The sequence below is a fragment of the Anabrus simplex genome, chromosome 5 (assembly GCF_040414725.1).
Source record: "Anabrus simplex isolate iqAnaSimp1 chromosome 5, ASM4041472v1, whole genome shotgun sequence".
Classification (NCBI taxonomy): Eukaryota; Metazoa; Arthropoda; class Insecta; order Orthoptera; family Tettigoniidae; genus Anabrus; species Anabrus simplex.
Window position 1 is genome coordinate 330,412,239 of NC_090269.1, and position 23,141 is coordinate 330,435,379.

At 41.0% G+C, this 23,141-nt stretch overlaps 1 protein-coding gene across 2 annotated transcripts in view; it reads right to left on the reverse strand.

The window, feature by feature from the left end:
• Positions 1–6,959: 6,959 nt before the first annotated feature.
• The window catches only part of LOC136874878 (uncharacterized), a 49,018-nt gene continuing 32,836 nt past the window's right edge, over positions 6,960–23,141 (reverse strand). For both annotated transcript variants that reach the window (XM_067148576.2, XM_067148575.2), the window contains exons 3-4: positions 12,069–12,278; positions 6,960–7,393 (exon numbers count right to left, since the gene is read on the reverse strand). In XM_067148576.2, the coding sequence (XP_067004677.1) occupies positions 7,271–7,393; positions 12,069–12,278 (333 nt within the window). In that variant the 3' untranslated portion in view covers positions 6,960–7,270. The remainder of the gene's footprint in view (positions 7,394–12,068; positions 12,279–23,141) is intronic.

Below are 23,141 nucleotides of genomic sequence, written 5' to 3' on the forward strand. Positions count from 1 at the left end.
TTGCGAAATTCGGACCTTCCAGGCCGTCAATTATCAGAAATCAAAACCTATGAAAGTAAGCACAACAACCACCACTCAGAAATACACTTCCATCGCGATAATCGTTGGTGTAATAATAATGTTAATGGTTTTATGCGCCACTAACTACTTTTACGGTTTTTGGAGACGCCGAGGTGTCGGAATTTTATCCTGCGGAAGTTTTTTACGTGCCAGTAAATCTACCGACACAGGAATGACGTATTTGAGCACCTTCAAATATTATCGGACTGAACTTGCCAAGTTGGTCTCAGAAAGCCAGCGCCGTAACCGTCTAAGCCACTCAGCCCGGTAGGGCATTCGCTGCATAACTTCCTCAATTCTGGTCAGGACGTAATGCTATTATCTCTAGGTTTACGGAAGTGCAAGAACGGGCGTTGGTTTAATCCAGGAAATGTTATCATGTCTGTAGCTACAGCGTGTTCGCCGAGCGAGCACACGACAGCTGCACTCAAAAGCAATAACTCTTGTTAGCGAGCCCGTCAGTAGCGTAGCTAGGATCGACCGATATTACAAAATGATTATGGAACATAATGAAGGTGCTTGCGCGTGTGTGATGCGCGCATGGGTGATGTGTCCTTGTAAGGGCACTGATACAAGTGACTTATGTTGATATTCAGATTGCAGTACACTAGAAAATCTTACAATAAAATACAGAACAAAAAGAATGTGATCAAGGTGAATAGTTTTACGTCGAATGGTATGTTCAGATTACAACCTAAAATCAAACTGGGCGTCTTTGAAATAGATCGAAGAAGTCTATTGGTTTTACAAATATATATCTCTGTGAATGTTCAAAAGAGTCAACCCCTTGAATCGACTTTCAATTGTTTGTCAGTTTCTGTTTTTCATGGGGCAAGGGGTCTAATCCCCCCCAGTAACACCCCCCCCTCCTTGGCTACGCCCCTGGTGTCCGTACTGAGAGTGTTTCAGTACGAAGGTCCTTGTCCTTCAAAGTGTAGCATTAATGGTTTTACGTCCCAATAACTACATTTTCGGAGGTGTCGAGGTGCCGACATTTTGTCCTGTTCCTTTAAGTGCCAATAAATCTACCTACCGACAGGAGGCTGGTGTGTTTGAGTACAAATACCAGTGGACGGGGCCAGGACCTCTTCCGCCAACTTGGGCTCAATGTCTGACTGATTCAGCGCCGTGATTGCGAGCGAACACTATATGTATCTTCAACATCGTGAATATTCCCGGTGGTAGAATACATTCACGGTATGCCCCGCCTGGTGAAAGAGGCGACTAAAAGGGAGATCCTAGAGGCTCTCAAGGTGGGAGCGATACCCAGGCTGAGCCTAGCACTGTTTGCTGTTACTTGTTCTAGACTCCTCACTTTCTTCTTTGCTATCTGTCTCCCTTCGACGATTCTTGCTCTGTTCCGTTTCATTTTCACGCACTTCATGTTCCTTCCCTCTCTTTTGGCAATATCTTACATTCTTCGAAGATCAGAGCTCTTCTCTTTTCTTCCACGATAAAGTGGTTCTTTTTTGCTATTTTTCGTCGCTCCGACAACGACGGTCTTACGGTGACGGGATAAGAAAGCGCTAGGAATGTGAAGGAAGTGACCGTATGCGTAATTAAGGTACAGCATTTGTCTAGTCTGAAAAGAAGAAACTACGGAAACGTATATTCAGGGCTGCTAACGGTGGAGTTCGAACCCACCATCTCACGAATGTAAGCTTACAACTACGTGACCACCACGTAACCAACTCGCTCGGTATCAAAGTTAATACAAGACGATTTTCCGCACATTCATTTCTGGTGAGATATAGTATTCATAGTGCACGATGTTTTCTCGTATACATTGGAATATCGTCCATGTGCCTTGAAATCCCGCTATGTGACAATGTTCAGGGGAGAGTACTGACCCGCAGTACATGTGTCACTTAGAGAGAAAATTCGTTGTAGTTCATGCAATATTGAACCTTAGATGACAGAACCTTTCTGTTCAGAGTTCTTAGCTGAAATATTATCACGTAGCAGATTTTTTAGGTGCAACTACATGTTACTTTTATCGACCAGTCTTTGATTTTAACAAAGTGACCAAGGTATGAGCGACTAGTAGCCGTGCAGCTAGTCCCTGTGATGAAATTACGGAAACTGACATCGCTCCTAATTTTCCTAGTATCCTTCGTCAGAGACGCCTGCTTTTTCTATGACTATCAAAGGTGAAATTGTTGGGAATCCTATCAGCCTATGGGTTGAGAAAAATAAAGGGAAGAGAGGGGAAGGTTACCTCATTGTATTTCCCCTTAGAACAATTATCACCACCACTATTTGATGCAAGTATGTCCTAGAGTAAACTAAAAAGCTAAACCATCTCCGTACAAGCCATGAAGGTCCATAGAGAAGTGGAAGGTACTTACATTATTCGTGGGCTAGAGTGGATAGCTCTATGCCCGGTCGTCTTTGTGCCCAAGAATTAACCTGGTACTCAGTTTTGTTTTTGCCTGAGTGAACATATGCTTCTCATGTGCTTCTCTAGAAGTGGAAATCTCGTTTCTAAATTTTTCAACTTCCTGACGGAGAACCAAACCCACGTCCATCTAAGTTAATCAAGCGCGCTTTTACTACCTCAAGTAAGCAGTACCAGCCCCTGAGCAAAGAAACCCATAGACATTTAAAACAACATATTTCCAGAAAATATTATTGTTGTAGCTTTAGTTAAGAGATTTACATGAACTGTTGCTGTAAGTTTAGGGTGGGGGGGTTGGGGATTGGGCATGACTAGTACAGTGACTTAGCTGTTCGATTTACACTCATGTAGCCGAAGTTCGAATACCGACGGATCGGAGGAAGGATTTTTCACCTGAATTATCTCATAGAGTCTGGAAGGGTATGTGATCAAAATCCAACATGATCCAGAATTGCTGTTAGAAATAACTTGGATAAGCTAAGGTCGGTTTCCATTATCTGTTGCTGTAGAGATGGTCTCATAGTATAGCTAGAGTGCAGCTAATGCAATCCTTTCTCCAGGCCTGCTAAACTCTATAAACGTGACGGACCCGTTTCTTCTCAAGGCCTGCTGAACTCTCATATGACGGACACTTTGCAGTCGCAGTCCCATTTCTGAGGTGAGCATATTTGTGTGGTAATCGAACAGCTCTTTGGTCCTAGATCCCTTCAGATTTCGACTTTCTTTCTTCAGCTATTTAGCTATTTCTAGGGTTGGTTTTGACCGGAAATTTAAATCCGTATGCTCTTCTTGACTTCACGTAATTTTTGAAATGAAAATCTCAACCCAGAATCTGTCGGAATTCGAACCTCAGTCTTCCTAGTGGGAAGCTAGCAGCTGACCCAGTGAAATAATCACGCCGATTATACCTCCCGCCCCTATGTGGTTTATTTAAAGGCAATGATATCGGTATGTTATATTCTCCAGCAACCAGTGCAGATGTTTCTTCAAGTACAGTGACTACTTACTCTCGCAGCGCTTGTGTCATAATTTCCCGAGCTCGACCTTGACTAATACGTAAGAGTCTCGCCCAGGATATGAGAAAAACTTCCGCCTTCTCTACCGAGAATCTACTGAAGTTACTCAGAACGAAGCACACTGCGGAAACTTTGACTGCCATTCTGTATTTAGTATTTTAATAGTTGTAAAGCTATCCTAGAAACTAGATGATTCAATAAATTGTTAATTAAACACTGAAAATAAAATTCTGAAACGTGGGTCGAAAGAGGGATTATTAACTGAAGTTAACCTTCTGAACTAGGGAGAGCTTTCACGTCTTCTGAACTCCGTGGTACTTGTATCATAGATGAAGCTCATACCCCCCACCGAAGTGGAATATTGTCACTTCATTATCAGGAATTCGTCATGGTAACAGAAAGCTGAAATAATAATGAAGGAAGTCAGCTCCCAGACGAAACTATCGTTACATCGGTCTGTTTTCAGACCAACTTTGCTTTACGGGAGCGAAAGCTGGGTGGACTCAGGATATCTTACTCATAAGTTAGAAGTAACAGACATGAAAGTAACAAGAATGATTGCTGGTACAAACAGGTGGGAACAACGGCAGGATGGTACTCGGAATGAGGAGATAAAGGCTAATTTAGGAATGAACTCGATGGATGAAGCTGTACGCATAAACCGGCTTCGGTGGTGAGGTCATGTGAGGCGAATGGAGGAGGATAGGTTACCTAGTAGAATAATGGACTCTGCTATGGAGGGTAAGAGAAGTAGAGGGAGACCAAGACGACGATGGTTAGACTCGGTTACTAACGATTTAAAGATAAGATGTATAGAACTAAATGAGGCCACAACACTAGTTGAAAATCGAGGATTGTGGCGACGTTTAGTAAATTCACAGAGGCTTGCAGACTGAACGCTGAAAGGCATAACAGTCTATAATGATAATGTATGTATGTATGTACGAACATTACAAAGGGAGAAAGTTTATTTGTGGAGGGTAATCTCGGGAAGTACTGAACCGTTTTTAGTAATGCTTTCACTATTAGAAGGCTTATCTCGTTCAGACTACTATAGGCTATGTGTAATTATGTTAGCTTATCTGCGGAGCACGCAGTTTTAAAAACTGAAAAGGAAATCTTAAAAATCTTTCGTCTAAGACGCTTACAAGAGTGTCTGATATGTTGGATGTGTTAAAAGATGAAGCTCACCGAGTGTGCTTAGAACTCAATGTAAAAAACAACCGTATGCATTATCACCCTAACAATTTTTCCAAAAAAATACTTTTATACATGCATAGAAGAATTTAACATGCATTTGCTATAAAATTATGCATATGTATTATCTTCCTAACTCTTACAGTTTGCCAGAAAATTGCAATTTCGAACATGGGCTCACGCGTCAAGCGCGGTACAGTGGGTGCTTAAGGGTGAAAATCGTTTTCTATCCATTAGTGAAGCAAGCGCGACAATTGCTATACGTTCTCATTCTGTGAGAGAAAGTTTGAGGTGAAAGGCAGAAGCAATGAAAGAAAATGTGGACCGAGCCAAAGGAAACGAACGTCTGGGACATTTAAAAGTAGATTCTGCAAAAAGTAATATTAGTCTTGGACACACTAGTATTCATGTAGAGGAGATGAAATATGACAGCATGGATGATAAGGAGTAGGTTGCTATTGGACTTTGAATATTGTTACCAACAGTGCAAACAAACAAGCAAACAAACAAGCAAACCCTGTGGTTCAACAGCTCCGAAGGGCCTTGGCCTACTAAGCGACCGCTGCTCAGCACGAAGCCCTGCAGATTACGAGGTGCCGTGTGGTCACTACGATGAATCCTCTCGGCCGTTATTCTTTCTAGGTCTTTCTAGTTCGGGGCCGCTATCTCACCATCAGATAGCTCCTCAATTGTAATCACATAGGCTGGGTGGACCTCGAACCAGCCCTCACATCCAGGTAAAAATCCCAGACCTGGCCGTAAATCGAACCCGGGACATCCGGGTAAGAGGCAGACATGCTACACCCTACACCGCGGGGCCTGTGTTACCAACAGTGCACAAATCTAATTATCTGACTTCAGTGCGGGTGAAGCCGCGTGAAATGCTAGTGAATAAGTTGTTATCCACTAGACGTCCTTTCGATTATGTATATTTTTCAGAGATACTTCTGCCAGTCAAAGTCGATATGGGGAGTATTTATTAAAATAGCATATACCCTCCTACTGTCAGTCACTCTCGATTTGTAAAGTATTAATTATGATGGCAGACATCCCCTATCTTGATCGCTAAAAATCGATTTCAATGAATATATATAGATCGACATACGAAGGTATATGCAATTTACAATATTACAGACCTTCATTTACAGATTAACTACCGCTAACAGTACGACATATCGACAAACGGAATGCACCATAAGACCCCACTTTTGCTGTCCAAATGGTTGATCCTATGGCATTTTCTCGTATTTCCTGTATGGGTTAGGTTGAGTTATTTACGTTAAATAGGGCAAAATTTGGGTACAATTTTCGAACTTTGCATTACTTTTCCGATCGTATGTGACAGCTAGAAACATAGAATATCGCTCACATATGCCCACTGGGTGGGCCAATGTTCGTGCCGAATTGGATGATTCTATCTTTATATTAATAAAACTCCCAAGGTCTACTGACCGACGTCTGCCTCCTTCGGGGTCAGAACTGGCTCTCAGATGGAGATCGCAACCATTCCTTTGAATGAAATTGCTCCTCAGTTACCTTCATAAGGTTGAGGCAGGCTCTCAAAAGAGTCTTCAATTTGTGGCGAACTGGGATTGCATTTGACGTCCCTGGACAACACTACCCACTACTGCAGCCTTATGAATGTAAGGTACTTTAATTTGTTTCTCTTGTAGTCGAACTGTATTTCAAAAGAATTCTTTGCGGACAAGTTACGTGGATTCGTGCATCTTTATTTTTTTCTAGAACGGATTATTAATTAATCATTTCTGTTCTAATGGACATTGTGAATGAATCTCACAAGCTACTAAATACCTCTAGAAGAAAAACTATTAGGCTATTGAGTGAGTTGGTTACGTGGTTCGTGTCGCGTAGCTTTGAGCTTGAATTCGGGAGAGGGTGGATACGAACGCCACTATTGACAGCTCTGAAGATACTTTTCCGTTGTTTCTACACTTTCACGCCGGGTAAATGCTGGGGCTGTACCTTATTCAGGACGCGATCGCTACCTTCCACATCCTAGCCCTTTCTTACCCTTACGTCGCCGACAACCTTCAACGTGCCAGTACGACGTTAATTACTAGGAAAAAGAAACCAAACCTTTTCCTAGATTTCAAACACGTGAAATTATTTTATGTCCAGTGTCTAAAAAATTGGAGAATTGTGCTGAAATTAGTGTGAGGGGGCAGGGCATAAAAAATCCTCAAAATATACATTTCTTAATCGGCGGTAGCCTGATTCGTTCCTCAAGTGTTTCTTCATTTCAGTTTTAATTCAAGAAGTGGATAGAGCAGAAACAAGCAATATATGACCGTACGATAGCCATCTTATGAAAAATGAGCTTCATAATATCCAAGACTACATCTATTGTAACTTGTGTTAGCGGAGAGAGGACGTCTCCCAGTCTGTCTGTCGTGGAGGAATCAACAGTGTGCGTATATGGTCACGAGGATTTCTAGTCCACGTGCTGGAGACAATCAAAGTCAGCGAGTCTTAGCTTGAAGAGTGACGTCACATGACATCACTCTGGCAGTTGATGACAGCACCATAAGCATCGTCGTCGTGTAGACAGCGAGTCCTGTAGTGAGATGCGACCCGGTCACTACAGTATACTGCATGCCGAGCCGTGCATCACCTCGGAGATGAACATCGGAGTTCCAGCGCCCAGCCCGCCATCCGATTTCTCTTGCTCGTTCTGTTCATACTCGCAGTCGAAGTAACGGCTCTGAAATCATACAAGGGTCATTTCTTATCAAATCAAACAGTGTCGTCATCAGTGATAACCTTATAATGCCCCACGTCTCACATTTCACACAAATGATTAGGAGATACATTCTAGATTATCTAATCAGAAACAAGAATATTCACCATATTAGCTTGAAAGTAATTTAGTTTAAGATAATTTAACCTATTAACAGCCAAATTTTCTTCCTGTAATTTGAACTGCCTCCTAAGGTTTTAAAGTATCTAGTAATCTGAAAAATTACCAAGTACATACTGAGTAACTATCATAAGTCATGAGATCCACATGGGGACCTATCATAAAATACTTCTTCACAGCAACAGCAAATCAGAAGTGAAAACAAAATGTTATTGCATGCAATCTGCAGGATGTTTCAGAAGAATAGTAAATATTCCAGCAGTCAGTGTGGACTACTTCAAATACAAAAGTTCAGGGACAGTGCGTGGTATTGCTACATTGTATTGTTACGACTTCAAATAATTTTACACTTCATTTGTCGTCTTTCTTCTAAATTTTTAGTTCAATAATAATTCTAAAATATGTTAAAATCAACCATCTTTGGTCTTTCGATGTACTAATGCTTCGTAATGGACCAATAAACGCTGTCGGCTTCAATTCAAACTCAGAGAGTACGCAGCGACAGGTAGCACGCTCGCCATTATCGGTCCTCGGGTGTTGCACAGGACCAGCAAACCCCCCATGGAATAACAATTCCAAATGACCCCGTTAGGTTGCACCACTCGGCGGAGATGACTTCATGCCTGCTTTCTCTCTTCTCGCAACGGTAATATCTTTTCCACACTACTCGGCTACTAGGGTACCGGTCCACTCACAATATTACCAACATTTTACATCATTGAAATCAGGGCAAATTTCCCATTCAAAATAGATGAGAATAACTGTAGTTATGCTGTATAATTAGCCTCTTATTTCCTGTGTTTTAATTGCAGGATATTTTTCACTTTTAATAGGAATGTAGTTCATAACTTAACGATAATAGAGTTTCTTGTTATACACGTGCTTCATTGACTACCAAAAGGCCTTTGATTCAGTACCACACACTTGGCTCATACATGTTCTGGAACTATATAAAGTTGACCCCTCAATCATTCACTTCCTGAAGACGGTAATGGCAGACTGGAACACCTCACTTCACGTTTCTCTAAGAAACTGTAGTATTGCAACGAGACCCATACCAATACGACGAGGGATCTTCCAAGGGGACTCACTGAGTCCATTATAGTTCTGCATGGCATTAAATCCACTATCCTACCTACTGAACACAAGTGGGTATGGATTTAGCATTAAGAATAAGGGAGAAGAGCTATTAAAAATCAGCCACCTACTCTATATGGATGACATTAAGCTGTATGCCTCTACCAAACCCCATCTCCAACATCTCTTCTCAATTACCAAGACGTTTTCTTCAGATATAGGCATGCGGTTTGGATTGGACAAATGCAGAACCCAAACTGTCATCAGAGGATCCTACTCAGCACAAGGGACACCTTCGAGTTTAAGCGACGAATCCATACAACAGCTGGAGGAAGAAGAAATGTACAAATACCTCGGGTTTCATCAGAGCACTCGTATGAAACATGCCGACATCAAGAGAAATGTCACGCAACAATATATAACACGTCTCAACAAGGTACTATCATCAAAACTGACAGCTAAACATCTTACCAAAGCAGTTAATACGTATGCCGTACCACTGCTCACATACTCCTTTGGTATCATAAAATGGACCCAAACAGAACTTCAGCAGTTACAAACGAAAACAGCAGTTTCACTCACCCGGTACCATATGCACCATCCTAAATCTGCAACCGAACGTCTTACATTCCCGAGATCAGAAAGTGGTAGGGGCTTCTTATCCATTGTCAATTTACATAGCAATCTGATATCAAGTCTAAGAGAATATTTCCACTCGAGAGCTGATACATCGTGTCTTCATCATACTGTTTGCAGAGCTGATATAAACTATACACCTCTCAATCTGTCGTCGCCAGAAATGCCTGTTTCTACCCCACCTGCAAAAGAGATGAATATGGCCATGTGGAAGCAAAAACCTCTTCACGGGAAATACCCCCATGAACTGGATCAGCCTCATATCGACAAACCTGCGTCGCACGCTTGGCTGACCTACTCCGGTCTTTTCCCAGAAACAGAAGGATTTGTTCTGGCCATCCAAGATCAAGTAATTGCTACACGGAACTACCGTAGATTTATCATGAAGGATCCAACAGTTGTCTCAGACAACTGCCGCCGCTGTTCCAGAACTACAGAGAGCATACAGCACATCATCTCTGGTTGCCCACACTTGGCCAACACCGATTATAAGCATCGACATGATCAGGCAGCAAAAATCATTCACCTGAAACTTTCTGTAAAATGTGGATTTCTTCAGTCATCAACTGCATATTGGAAATATACACCTCCACCCATTCTCGAAAACTCTTCATATAAACTACTATGGGACCGAGAAGTCATAACCGATGTCACGCTCAGCAACAATAGGCCAGATATTATTCTAATCGATAAATCAAGAAGATCCGCATCCCTTATGGAAATTGCTTGTCCAAATACCTCCAATCTGCAAACAACAATAGCCACAAAGATAATACACAGAACTGGCAATAGAAATACAACGCCTGTGGAAACTAGAATCAGTCACCACAGTTCCAATAGTAATATCATGTACCGGTGTTATTCCAAAATGCTTGCACAGCTCTCTGGCCGCATTAAACCTGAATCATCACACATACGTAGAACTACAGAAAGCCACCCTCCTGAGCACTTGCCACATTGTGAGGAAGTTCCTAGGAACGACTTTTCCTCTGACTCACGCCAAACAGCATGAAGATCCAGGCCGCAGTTCCAGTAATACTGAAGAACAGATTCCCAAAACGGGGACATAAGAAGTCTGAAGTTGTTTGTATTTATTGTATAAATGTATATGTTGTAATTATTTCTGTTGTAAATATTTGTACATATATGTACCTGTAGTTTCATAATCAAGAGGGTGACTCCTTGCTTAGGCCGAGTCAGCCCATTATGTTACCGGCACAAGCCGAGCCTTCCTAAAATGATGATAATAATAATAATATATTATATTATATTATATTATATTATATTATATTATATTATATTATATTATATTATATTATGCCGGTCCCGTGGTGTAGGGGTAGCATGCCTGCCCCTTACCCGAAGGTCCCGGGTTCGATTCCCGGCCAGGTCAGAGATTTTTACCTGGACCTGAGGGCTGGTTCGAGGTCCACTCAGCCTAGGTGATTAGAATTGAGGAGCTATCTGACGGTGAGATAGCGGCCCCGGTCTGGAAAGCCAAGAATAATGGCCGAGAGGACTCGTTGTGCTGACCACACGACACCTCGTAATCTGCAGGCCTTCGGGCTGAGCAGCGATCGCTTGGTAGGCCAAGGCCCTTCAAGGGCTGTAGTGCCGTGGGGTTTGGTTTTTATATTATATTATATTATATTATATTATATTATATTATATTATATTATATTATATTATATTATATTATATTATATTATATTATATTATATTATATTATATTATATTATATTATATTATATTCAATCAATCATCAACAGCCTGTTTCCAGTCATTCGACCGGGTCAGGAATGGAATGAATGAAGCCCCGTTCTGGCGGCGAGGATAGGAATTGTGCCGGCTGCCGAAGCCTGTCGCACTCCTCTGGGACAATAATGAATGAATGAATTGGAGAGTGTTGCTGGAATGAAATATGACAGGGAAAACCGGAGTACCCGGAGAATAACCTGTCCCGCCTCCACTTTGTTCAACACAAATCTCACATGGAGTGACCGGGATTTGAACCACGCAATCCAGCGATGAGAGGCCAGCGCGCTTCCGCCTGAGCCATGGAGGCTATATTATATTATATTATATTATATTATATTATATTATATTATATTATATTATATTATATTATATTATATTATATTATATTATATTATATTATATTATATTATATTATATTATATTATTTCGGCGTTCTATAAACATTAACAGCTTAGAAGAGAGTTTTTGAATATATTATGATTATAATAAGATTATTATCATATTATAACAATATAATAATAATAATAATAATAATAATAATAATAATAATAATAATAATAAAATTTGCGTAGTCAATATATTTAGTACTCAGAATGTCAAAGGTTGAGAACAAGGGATACATTTTCAGTCATTCCCTTAAGATACAATCGTGGTAGTCCCATCCGTGTAGTAGTACGGTGAACAGTTCTGTTCTTACGTCACAAGAGTTGTGCAGTATTTTGTTCTAGGGCTTAGAAAATTCAGTGTTAGATCACAATGTTATAAATATTAAATTTGATCAGTAGCCTATAATTTGCTTGGAAATGAATGATACATTAGCTCTCTATTTAATTCCAGCTAAGTTTACGAAGACTAACACGAAGAAACATACAATATTGAGTGAGGGGTCGAGCATAATATTTCTCTCGAGTGGTAAATTTTTACCTTATTTCGGCGGTCTGTGAATATTAACAGCTTAGAAGAGTGTTATTGAAAATATATTACTCTATTGAAACACAATTCTAGTTTCCATATTCAGTAGAAAGAAGTGTAATAGGGCAAGCCTTACCTGACAGTCCAAACAGCGACAGTGGTCGCTCATCTTGCAGGTGATGCCCCACTGGGCCGCCACTGCACGGTACAGTTCCTTCGTCGATTTATGTAGAATTTCTTTACGTTCCGGCACAGTAGCTTCAGCCTTCTCGGCTGCAGCCGCAGCTGCTGCCGCCTCCGCCGCTTGTGCCCGAGCGCGTTCTGCCTGAGCCGCAGCAACACGCGTCTGCAGAAGAAGAAGCATGCAAATCAGCCCGTGAAGTACAAGTAACATACCTCTGCAAGTCCTTGGACGAACTGTTACTTTAGGGGTTCTTTCATTGGACTTGATTCTAATTTAAGACTACCTTAATACCTATTTGGAAATGACCTCAGTATCGTGTGAATTATTCAGGACATGTTATGAGAGGCAGTGTAATCTATCTGGCGATGCGAGGTTGGTGTGTTGTCGCCTGAGCCACGGAGGTCCTGTTATTATTATTATTATTATTATTATTATTATTATTATTATTATTATTATTATTTATTTATTTATTTATTTATATATGTATTCACCAGAGCCATCTAAACCAAGTTGTCCTGTTACATTTGACAGTGACTTCTCTTTCTTTTAAGCCCAAAATTTCCTCATTCTTTGTGAGTGTACCCGCTTTCATTCCTCTGTCCAAGGGACACAGGTCTCAATACGATCGAGGATAAAGCAGCGGTACTTGAAAAACTATAATTTGAGAGATTTATAGCATTTTTTTTTAGATATACAGATGTTAACTGCAGGGATTTAGAAAAATGCAGCAAAATGAAACAAGGAGTAAGTACATGCTGGTCGGAATTAAAAATGCAAGGTTTTAGGTTCACATGACTGTAGATATCGTCATGGACCACCAATATTCCGTGGTTTCCGAACTACTTGCTTGTGGTTTTCATTTCAATACTCCCAGGAGCAATGGCCGATATTCGAATGGTGGCCACCTTAACCACGAAGTCACACCTCCATTCAAAACTGGATTCTACCCTATTAACGGATAAAAATGGGTTCGTGATGTAATCACAAGGTTTTGTTACGTAGTAGTCTTGCCCTCGTTACCTACAGACACAACACACATGCATGAGTTAATCAGGACGTACGAGAAGTGACCAATCAAATCGTAATATGCCCACGTTCGGACAAAATTGAGTTTGATGTTATTTCCGACAACAGCCTGGCTGTATGCGTGCGTAGTCAGATTGTTTCAATTAGCAACGGATCGTCTTGATAATTAATCCTAAGGAACGGAGGCTATAACAAAGCGCAGTTTGTACCTACATTATTCAAGACCTGTTCGATCACAAAAGATCTACTAAGCGAATGTAATTTTCAGATTGCATGATTGTATCATCTCCATATTTTATTATTTGGTTTCCTGTCAATCGCCCCCAGTCCAGCTGTTCACAATGGATAATCGCCCACAGAATAGGCCGTTCTCACTATTTATTTATTTATTTATTTATTTATTTATTTATTTATTTATTTTATTTATTTATTTATTCATTTATTTATTTATTTAACAATGGCAGGAGGGTACTCGGAATGAGGAGATAAAGGCAAAGTTAGGAATTAACTCAATGGATGAAGCTGTACGCATAAACCGGCTTCGGTGGTGGGGGCATGTGAGACGAATGGAGGAGGATAGGTTACCTAGGAGAATAATGGACTGTGTTATGGAGGGTAAGAGTAGTAGAGGGAGACCAAGACGACAATGGTTAGACTCAGTTTCTAACGATTTAAGAGGTATAGAACAAAATGAGGCCACAGCACTAGTTGCAAACAGAGGATTGTGGCGACGTTTAGTAAATTCACAGAGGCTTGCAGACTGAACGCTGAAAGGCATGACGGTCTATAATTATAATGTATTTATTTATTTATTTATTTATTTATTTATTTATTTATTTATTTATTTATTTATTTATTTATTTATTTATTTCATGCCTTTGTATGTGGCGAAGTTAGGGCTCTCGGCCCTCTCTTACACCTAACCGCAACATAAAGTACATAGTCACGTAACTTGGAAAAATAATATTAACAGTCTCTAGAAACTACCTAAATTAAAGGAGTAATATTATAACAGATTATAATTGTTATTTTTAATGATTAATATTATCTAGCTTATCAGCATCACCTAACAATAGCTCTAAATCATACTTGCACTCATACACACTAACATTCATACAAGCTGATCACGTATTTAAGAGGAAATCTCGACAAGACCGTTTAAATGAGACTGTTGAAGTGCTATTACGTATACTGACAGGGAGCGTGTCCCATAGCCTTGCCCCAGACACTAGGAAAGACTGGCTGTATACAGTCGAGTGGTTGACTGGTGCCATAAGGGTAGAGGTTGATCTGGTATTATGTCCATGGATAGATGAGAGGAAGTTAAAATGTGAGGATAGGTTTTCAGGTGTAGATTCGTTCAGAAGTCGAAAAATTAGTGTCGCAGTATGTGAATTTCTTAGTTGATCGATTTTTAGCCAGGATAGCTTCTCATAATAAGGGGAAATGTGTGTCCTAAAATTCAAAGAAAATATAAATCGCATGCAAGAGTTAATTGCCCTTTGAAGTTTCATAGTTTGTTCTGCAGTTGCATCGGTTAATACGACATCATAGTAATAAATTATTGAAAAAATGAGAGTTTGAATAAGTTTTATTTTCATGCTGTGTGGAAGAATGGATTGTTTCATTTTTAGGGGGTGAAGAGATGCATATACTTTTCTGCAGACACTTGTTATATGGTCCTTCCAGTTTAATGTGTCATTCATGACAACGCCTAGGTTTTTTTTACAGACTTCTGAAAAGGTATAGCTTCACCAAAGAGCATGAGAGTAGGCTATTGTGTGATGTTTAGCGTATTTAAAAGCCTAGATTGTCTTATTATGATTGCTTGCGTTTTCTTCGGGTTAATTAATAGGCAGTTCCCTTTAGCATACAAGATAACTGAATTTAAAGTCGAGTTCATATGGTGGATTGCTTTGTCAATGTCAGGGACTTTAAAGTGTGAGTATATCTGAAGATCGTCAGCATAAAGATGATAGTTGGAGTCATTCAGATGAGAAGAAATATCATTAATATAGGTTAAGAATAAAAGAGGTCCAAGAATTGACCCTTGAGAAACGCCAGATAGCTTAGTCCTCCATTCTGTAGTCTTCATGTTTGATACAACTCGCTGTCGTCTATTTTTGAGATATGAGCCAAAGAACTGAATAGCAGAATGAGCCATGTGAATTTTTTGTAACTTAGCTAAAAATATGTCCATATTTATAGTGTCAAACGCGCTGCTGAAGTCTAGAAGGACAAGATTTATTTATTTATTTATTTATTTATTTATTTATTTATTTAACTTTAGCAGTGGCGAAGTTAACCACGTAAATTACAAGATAATACATATATAAAATATGTATTATTCTATTATGAAATCAAGGATAACAAAGCTCAACAAATAAAAATAAGATAAAAAGAAATCCGGAGCATAAAAGTAAAAGAAAAGAATGAGAAAAAGTAATAATGAAAAAGTTATATACAAACTATAAATACAAGCAATGCATAAACAAAACACAACACATCATAAAGAAACGGAAATACAAGTATAGCCGTAAACAGTGATCTATGTGTATGAGTTAAAACTAAATATTATGTACATTTACTCTGTAATAATAAAAATATAATAATAACCTTATATTAATTATAAGAACAACAGTGTTCTTCAGCTGTACAGTAAAATGCCAATGTTACTAGTCTAACCTATCACAATCACACAACGTATCATAGGACACGAATCACACGAAACGCTGGGTTACGTGGTTCAAATCCTGGTCACTCCATGTGAGATTTATGGTGGATGAAGCGGAGGTGGAACAGGTTTTTCTCCGGGTACTCTGGTTTTTCCTGTTATCCTTCATTCCAGTAACACTCTTCAATATTATTTCATTTCATCTGTCAGTCATTAATCATAGCCCCAGAGGAGTGCGACAGGCTTCGGCAGCCGTCATCTTTCTTATCCTCGCCGCTAGATGGAGGCTTCATTCATTCCATTCCTGACCCGGTCGAATGACTTAAAACAGGCTGTGGATCTTCAATAATGATGATAATAACCGCTTTGTTTCAGATACTCTGCACCGGCATTTTATTTGACGCTTTCTAGGGTGTCTGCGGTTGAACTTGGACGTTTCGTTTTAATCTACCAGATGGCAAAGGAACGGTTCTCTGTTGGAGCTCTGTGGCTGAGTTTTAATTAATTTTGTCGGATAAACACCAAATGTGTTATCGAATATCCTTTACCTGCCGACATCGTACGACATGGAGTGCTGAGTGTACTTTTATACCACCCTTCAAAAATTCGACTAATACTCTCAGATTTGAACTCGCAATCTTGTGATACGGAGGTAGGCTCTCTGCCACAGGTTAACAGAGGAAGCTTTCAACTTCCTTGTTTGAGAAACGTTGGTACCATACCATGTGAGTACTTGAAGACTAAATGAAGACTTTAAAACACGATATCTGTATGGCACAATGATGTTGGCACAGGTCCAATTAGTGGAGGGAATTGTGCAATACATCAGGACTGAAAATGGAGAACTGCTAGGGCACTTCTGGAACCACAAGTAACATGTGCTTCAGTAGAACACAGTTTAGCCTCAGGACGAGTAATCTGAATACACAAACAAAGCGATGTGTTTCTTATCGATCTCCTGTAGTCTACAACAGCACTGTGCAACAGGTGTAACAGCTGTGTGACACTACCATTATCATGATGCGTCCAGCGAAGCCCTTAAATATTTCAAATGGCGAAGAGACGTGGGTAGGGACTACTGTAGGTTTTTCACGTTTCTTATATCCTATATGACGCCGGAGTGGCGGATTTTTTCCAAGAAACTGTGTTCTTTAAAATTCCAGAAATCTATTAAAGGGTGCCTCTTTAAGTACTACGCCGACTACGATGGGGTGTCCGGTTCCATAGCTGAGTGATCAGTGCCTTTGGTCTTCGGTCTCGGGTAGCCGGGTTCGATTAACAAACAATTAACTAATTTGACTGTGGGACTGGGTGTTCGTGCTGCCCCTAACAGCCCCTTCAATTCATACACTCCACATAACACTACTCTCCACCACAGTTACGCCTAGATATGGCTCACCCTACTTGCCTAGTTGTAGTGCCCCTTAGAACAATGTGATCCATCACCACCCTCGTTAAAATGTCAGCATTAAAAGGCTGAGAATAGCCACACCAAACAATAATAATAATAATAATAATAATAATAATAATAATAATAATAATAATAATAATAATAATAATAATAGAACGCGTGGTGCTCCGCAGCATTCGTTATAAATAGGTCAGATAACTCGTCCTGATATGGTTTTGTTTATCCTTTCCAATAGTTTTACGAACATTTACTTCTTTCTTTCTTAATCTGTTTACCCTCCAGCGTTGGTTTTTCCCCCGGACTCAGTGAGAGATCACACCTCTACCGCCTCAAGGGCAGTGTCCTGGAGCGTGAGATATTGGGTCGGGGGATACAACTGGGGAGAATGACCAGCACCTTGCCCAGGCGGCCTCACCTGCTATGCTGAGTTAGGTACCATCCAGGAATTTGCCTGGAGGAGAAGTGGGAAACCACTTCGAGGATAGCTGAGGTGGAAATCGAACCCACCTCTACTCACTTCACCTACGGAGGCTGAGTGGACCCCATTCCAGCTTTCGTACCACTTTTCAAATTTCGTGGCAGAGCCGGGAATCAATGTCGGTCCTCCGGGGGTGGCAGCTAATCACATTAACCACTAGCCTACACCACAGAGGCGGACACGTTCTGCTATCTGTTGAGTATATTTAGAAGCGTCCGCCTCTGTGGTGTAGTGGTTAATGTGATTAGCTGCCACCCCAGGAGGCCCGGGTTCGATTCCCGGCTCTGCAACGAAATTTGAATCGATTCCCACCTCAGCCATCCTGGAAGTGGTTTTCCGTGGTTAAGGCCACGGCCGCTTCCTTCCCTCTTCCTTGTCTATCCCTTCCAATCTTCCCATCCCCCTGTAAGGCCCTTGTTCAGCATAGCAGGTGAGGCCGCCTGGGCGAGGTACTGGTCATTCTCCCCAGTTGTATCCCACGACCCAAAGCCTCGCGCTCCAGGACACTGCCCTTGAGGCGGTAGAGGTGGGATTCCTCGCTGAGTCCGAGGTAAAAACCGACCCTGGAGGGAAAGCAGTTTAAGAAGAAGATATTTAGAAGCTAGGGAAGGTCAGAGAGTCAAAGAGTATATAACACAGAATAATATTTTTCCACGATCAGAGGAAGTGTATACTCTCTGGCTTGACAGATTGTAATCAAGCATGGCTAAAGCAATGACGCTACTAAGGATGAAAATCACATACAGTACATAAAAATATTAATAAAAGTGTTGGTCGCTTAGCAACCTGCTAAGTACAGATGTGTTGCAGGTTAGGGTAAGCCTTCGCCTGCAATTATTGGAGTGATCATTTAATGATTTGATTTCATGATTACTCAAAGTTGGCTGAACATAGAGACCTATCAGTGTCTCATGATTCACCGGCAGGTAATTCCGGAGAGACTAACACAAATGGAGCAAAACGTTCCAGTAGAACAGATGGACGGACGGATTTGACAAAGATGCTTTTAGTATCTTTTAATATACAGTATAGCATCAAAACATTCCAGGAGAAACCACCAAAATGTAGACCCAAATTGGTCATATCTGAGAAAGAAAGGAAGATCAGAAGTGAAAGGATGAAGAGGTTCTGGAAGTAGAAGAAGAAGAAGAAGAAGAGAAGAAGAGAAGAAGAGAAGAAGAAGAGAACGCCTTAAGTTCAATGCGGTCCATAGGCGGCCAAATATGGAATCTAGAAGAAAGAATACATAATAATAAATGAAATGGCGTATGGCTTTTAGTGGTGGGAGTGTCCGAGGACAAGTTCGGCTCGCCATCTGAAGGTCTTTTGAGTTGACGCCCGTAAGCGACCTGGGCGTCGTGATGAGGATGAAATGATGATGAAGACGACACATACACCCAGTCCCCGTGCCAGCGGAATTAACCAATTATGGTTACAATTCCCGACCGTGCCGGGAATAGAACCCAGGACTCCTGTGACCGAAGGCCAGCACACTAACCATTTAGCCATGGAGCCGGACATATAATAATAGATATAACAATAGAATATTTTACGTCGTACTAATTAATGTTAAGGTTTTTGGATACGCCGAGGTGTAGGAATTTTGACCCGGAGTTCTTTAACCTGCCAGTAAATCTACCGACACGAGGCTGACTTTTAAGTACCACCAGACTGAGCCGGGATCGAATCCGCCATGTAAAGCTCAGAAGACCAGCGCTCTACCGTCTGAGCTACCCAGACCGGCCATTATTATTATTATTATTATTATTATTATTATTATTATTATTATTATTATTATTATTATTATTATTAATATGGGATTCGAATTCACAACTTCAACATCAGAGACGACTGCCTAGACGTCTGTGTAGCGGCGCTCTCGGTTAGTGGGATGGAACACTGATTAAGAGCTGAGGCTGATGGATAGCTTGAGCTCTTCGGTCGATCACCATAATAATAATTACAACATTCAAAATTAATTCGAGTTAGTGATCAAGTTGAACTAGTCGTTAGATAGAAATTAACTATTGGGTGCAGCACAACATTGCAACTTCTCAGTATGGCAGAAGAAACCAAAACAAAATAATATGTTTCATTTAAACATTGATAAATGAGGTAATCTTTGACGCCTTGCTCTCCAACAAGGCCTCTCACAATGCTGTGTCGTCCCCAGAGCATTTCACTCCACAGCACAGCTAAAACTATGAATTCGAATCACGCACTGCGCCGAATTTCGTGTAGCCAGGACCGTCTGATTGGCAGACTATTTGATCACGAACTCCAGAACGATTCGTGGCAGACTCACGACTTCCTATCTTCGCTCTTTCTATAGTCCAGCAGAATATTCTAGACAAAATATCTGGCAGTTTGGGTTTTCCGAGACGCCGAGGTGCCGACATTTTGTCCCGCAGGAGTTCTTTAACGTGCCAGTAAATCTGTTGGCACGAGGCTAACGTATTCGAGCTCCTTCAGATACCACTGAACTGAGCCGGGATCGAACCCGCCAACTTGAGCTTAGAAGACCAGCACTCTACCATTTAAGCTACCCAACCCGGTTATCTCGCAGTTTCCTCTTCCAGATCATTCTTGGCGCCTTCTTCATTTTTGGTCGTTTTTCAGTATCCACTAAGGAGCTCGACCCTAATGCGTGACTCAACAACTTGCCGGGGCTATTTTTGTTTTCACCACCGGCCCAGTCTACATCGTTGGCTCTCCGCTGTCAGTGTTGCCTTTTGCTGACCTCCTGAATCATCGGCCCTCAGATCACAGTGCAAACCATGATAACTCCGTTCCAATTAATTACACACCAGTAATGACACCACAGTCATGTGCTCGACCTGCTGGAAACGTTTTAAATTCTCGCTTCATTATTGCAATTAAGGCGCATTCCCACGGAGTCGAGCAATGAACGGTTTAATGCCATCTTTGATCTTACACGACGCTATCATTCCAAAGAATAGACGAAACCATTTCTCTTTCAGTCGATAGGAAATTTTCATCATATCAACACAAAAATTCCTGTGAAGTTTTTTTAAAATCTTGAAGCAAAAATTGAACTAACCTAACCTAACACCATGGAAATACGGCCCTGAAGGGCCTTGGCTTACCAAGCGACCGCTGCTCAGCCCGAAGGCCTGCAGATTACGAGGTATCGTGTGGTCAGCACGACGAATCCTCTCGGCCGTTATTCTTGGATTTCTAGACCGGGGCCGCTATCTCACTGTAAGATAGCTCCTCAATTCTAATCACATAGGCTGAGTGGATCTCGTATCAGCCCTCAAATCCAGGTAGAAATCCCTGACCTGGCCGGGAATCGAACCCGGGTCGTGCGGGAACGAGGCAGGCACGGTACCCCTACACCACGGACCGGCTTGCAAAAACTGAACTACATTGATAACATGGGGAACAGACTTACTAAACAGCTTCGCACAAGTATAAGCTATATACGGTATAAGCCGTCTTACTAATAAACGGTGTATAACTTTTATACAAGGTTTATACACCGCTTATGTGAAATTCGTTACTAATAAACCGTGTACAAGCCTCCTATGTATACTTCTGTTATAGTTATTCACTGAATTGCTTATACAGACCAGGACCCTTATTTAAGCGTTGTATAGCAGCGAGTAGGGGAAAAAGAAACGAGTGAGCAGTTCATTTTCGTGGTATTTATTGTCTACAGTAATATAATCGTGGTGAAATATTCAACTTATCCATTTAACATTGAACACACGTTGAAAGAATGGACGATAATGTTGATGATCTTCACGATATTTTAAACATTAAAGACATACACCATTCAGAGGTTATGGAGGCTAGACATCTTCGTAAAATAAAACACTTTAAAGAGACGGAATGACAATGAATAACTATAAAAGAAATGATGGTTGGACGTATTTTTGTGTAATAATGTGTTACAGCTTAATAGACTTTTGATATTGCGAGTTTATTATACACTATCTGCCCCTACAAAGATCTTTCTCAAATTTGAGTACCTACCGTATAAAAGGGGACATATACCTCGAGATAAACTTGAAAACCACACGTAATATGATTTCCATACTTTGTAGTTGAATAAGCAGAAATATGATGTATAAATGCCTAATAGAAACTTTTTTGATCAAAGCTTTCTTTTAAGCTACAAAACAGTTTTTCCTTTCTCCTGAAAAGTAAGGATTTTGGAACGTGTACCCTTTTCAACTCGCCGATTCAATTACAATTGCTTACGTTTTCCGTACTATCCCAGTTAGGAGCTATTGTTCTTTTCTTAAACATTTTCATTACTTTTTTGGCGTTCGTTACACAAGCAAGCTGAAGAAATGTTGATATCAGTATAAGCCAGTTTCCAGCTGTCTCACTTAGTGTTTCCACTGCCTTTTCGATATGCCGTGCTACTGTGCGACTTTCCGGAAAGTTTTGCTCGTAGATAACCAGCAGAAGCGACCATAAAGGCGGTGAACGTGCGAAATACGTCGGTGAACTGCAGGAAGAGATTCCTACGCCTTGGAACGAGTGTATACGTGCTGTATAGTAATACAATGCGTATACATCGTGTATTAGTAAGAAAAATATAAAACGCTTATACAGGGTTTATTCACTGTATAACTATACAAGAGTTAAACAACTGTATAAGGACTTTTTATTAGTAAGACGGAAGTTATTTAAAACACGTAACTTACCATGCTAGACATTGTACGCGGTACTTTCAGAGTATTTCTTAAGAAGTTATGACCAAGCTGAAACAAGTAGATTTGACTTGTAAACGTAATATGACGAGGGACCTGTTGTCTAAATTTTAGAAATGTTTACCATTTCTTCCTTGTGCAATGTTCTTCATTTTTTCAGATTTTCTTCTTCTTAATCTGTTTACCCTCCAGGGTTGGCTTTTGCCTCGGACTCAGCGAGGGATCCCACCTCTACCGCCTCAAGGGCAGTGTCCTGGATCTTCAGACTCTGGGTCGGGGGATACAACTGGGGAGGATGGGCAGTAACTCGCCCAGGCGGCCTCACCTGCTATGCTGAACAGAGGCCTTGGTGAGGATGGGAAAATTGGAAGGGATAGACGAGGAAGAGGGAAGGAAGCGGCCGTGGCCTTAAGCTAGGTACCATCCCGGCATTTGCCTGGAGGAGAAGTGGGAAACCACGGAAAACCACTTCCAGGATGGCTGAGGTGGGAATCGAACCCACCTCTACTCAGTTGACCTCCCGGGGCTGAGTGTACCCTGTTTCAGCCCTCGTACCACTTTTAAAATTTGGTGGCAGAGCCGGGAATCTAACCCGAGCCTCCAGAGATGTCAGCTAATCACACTAACCACTACACCACAGAAGCGGACGAGATTTTTCTTAAGGCTAGAAATTGGCAAAGTCCACCTCTTCGGCTATCGCTGTTTGTTCTATATACCGACATAACGCGCAGGTCGCCTACGGGTGTCAAAT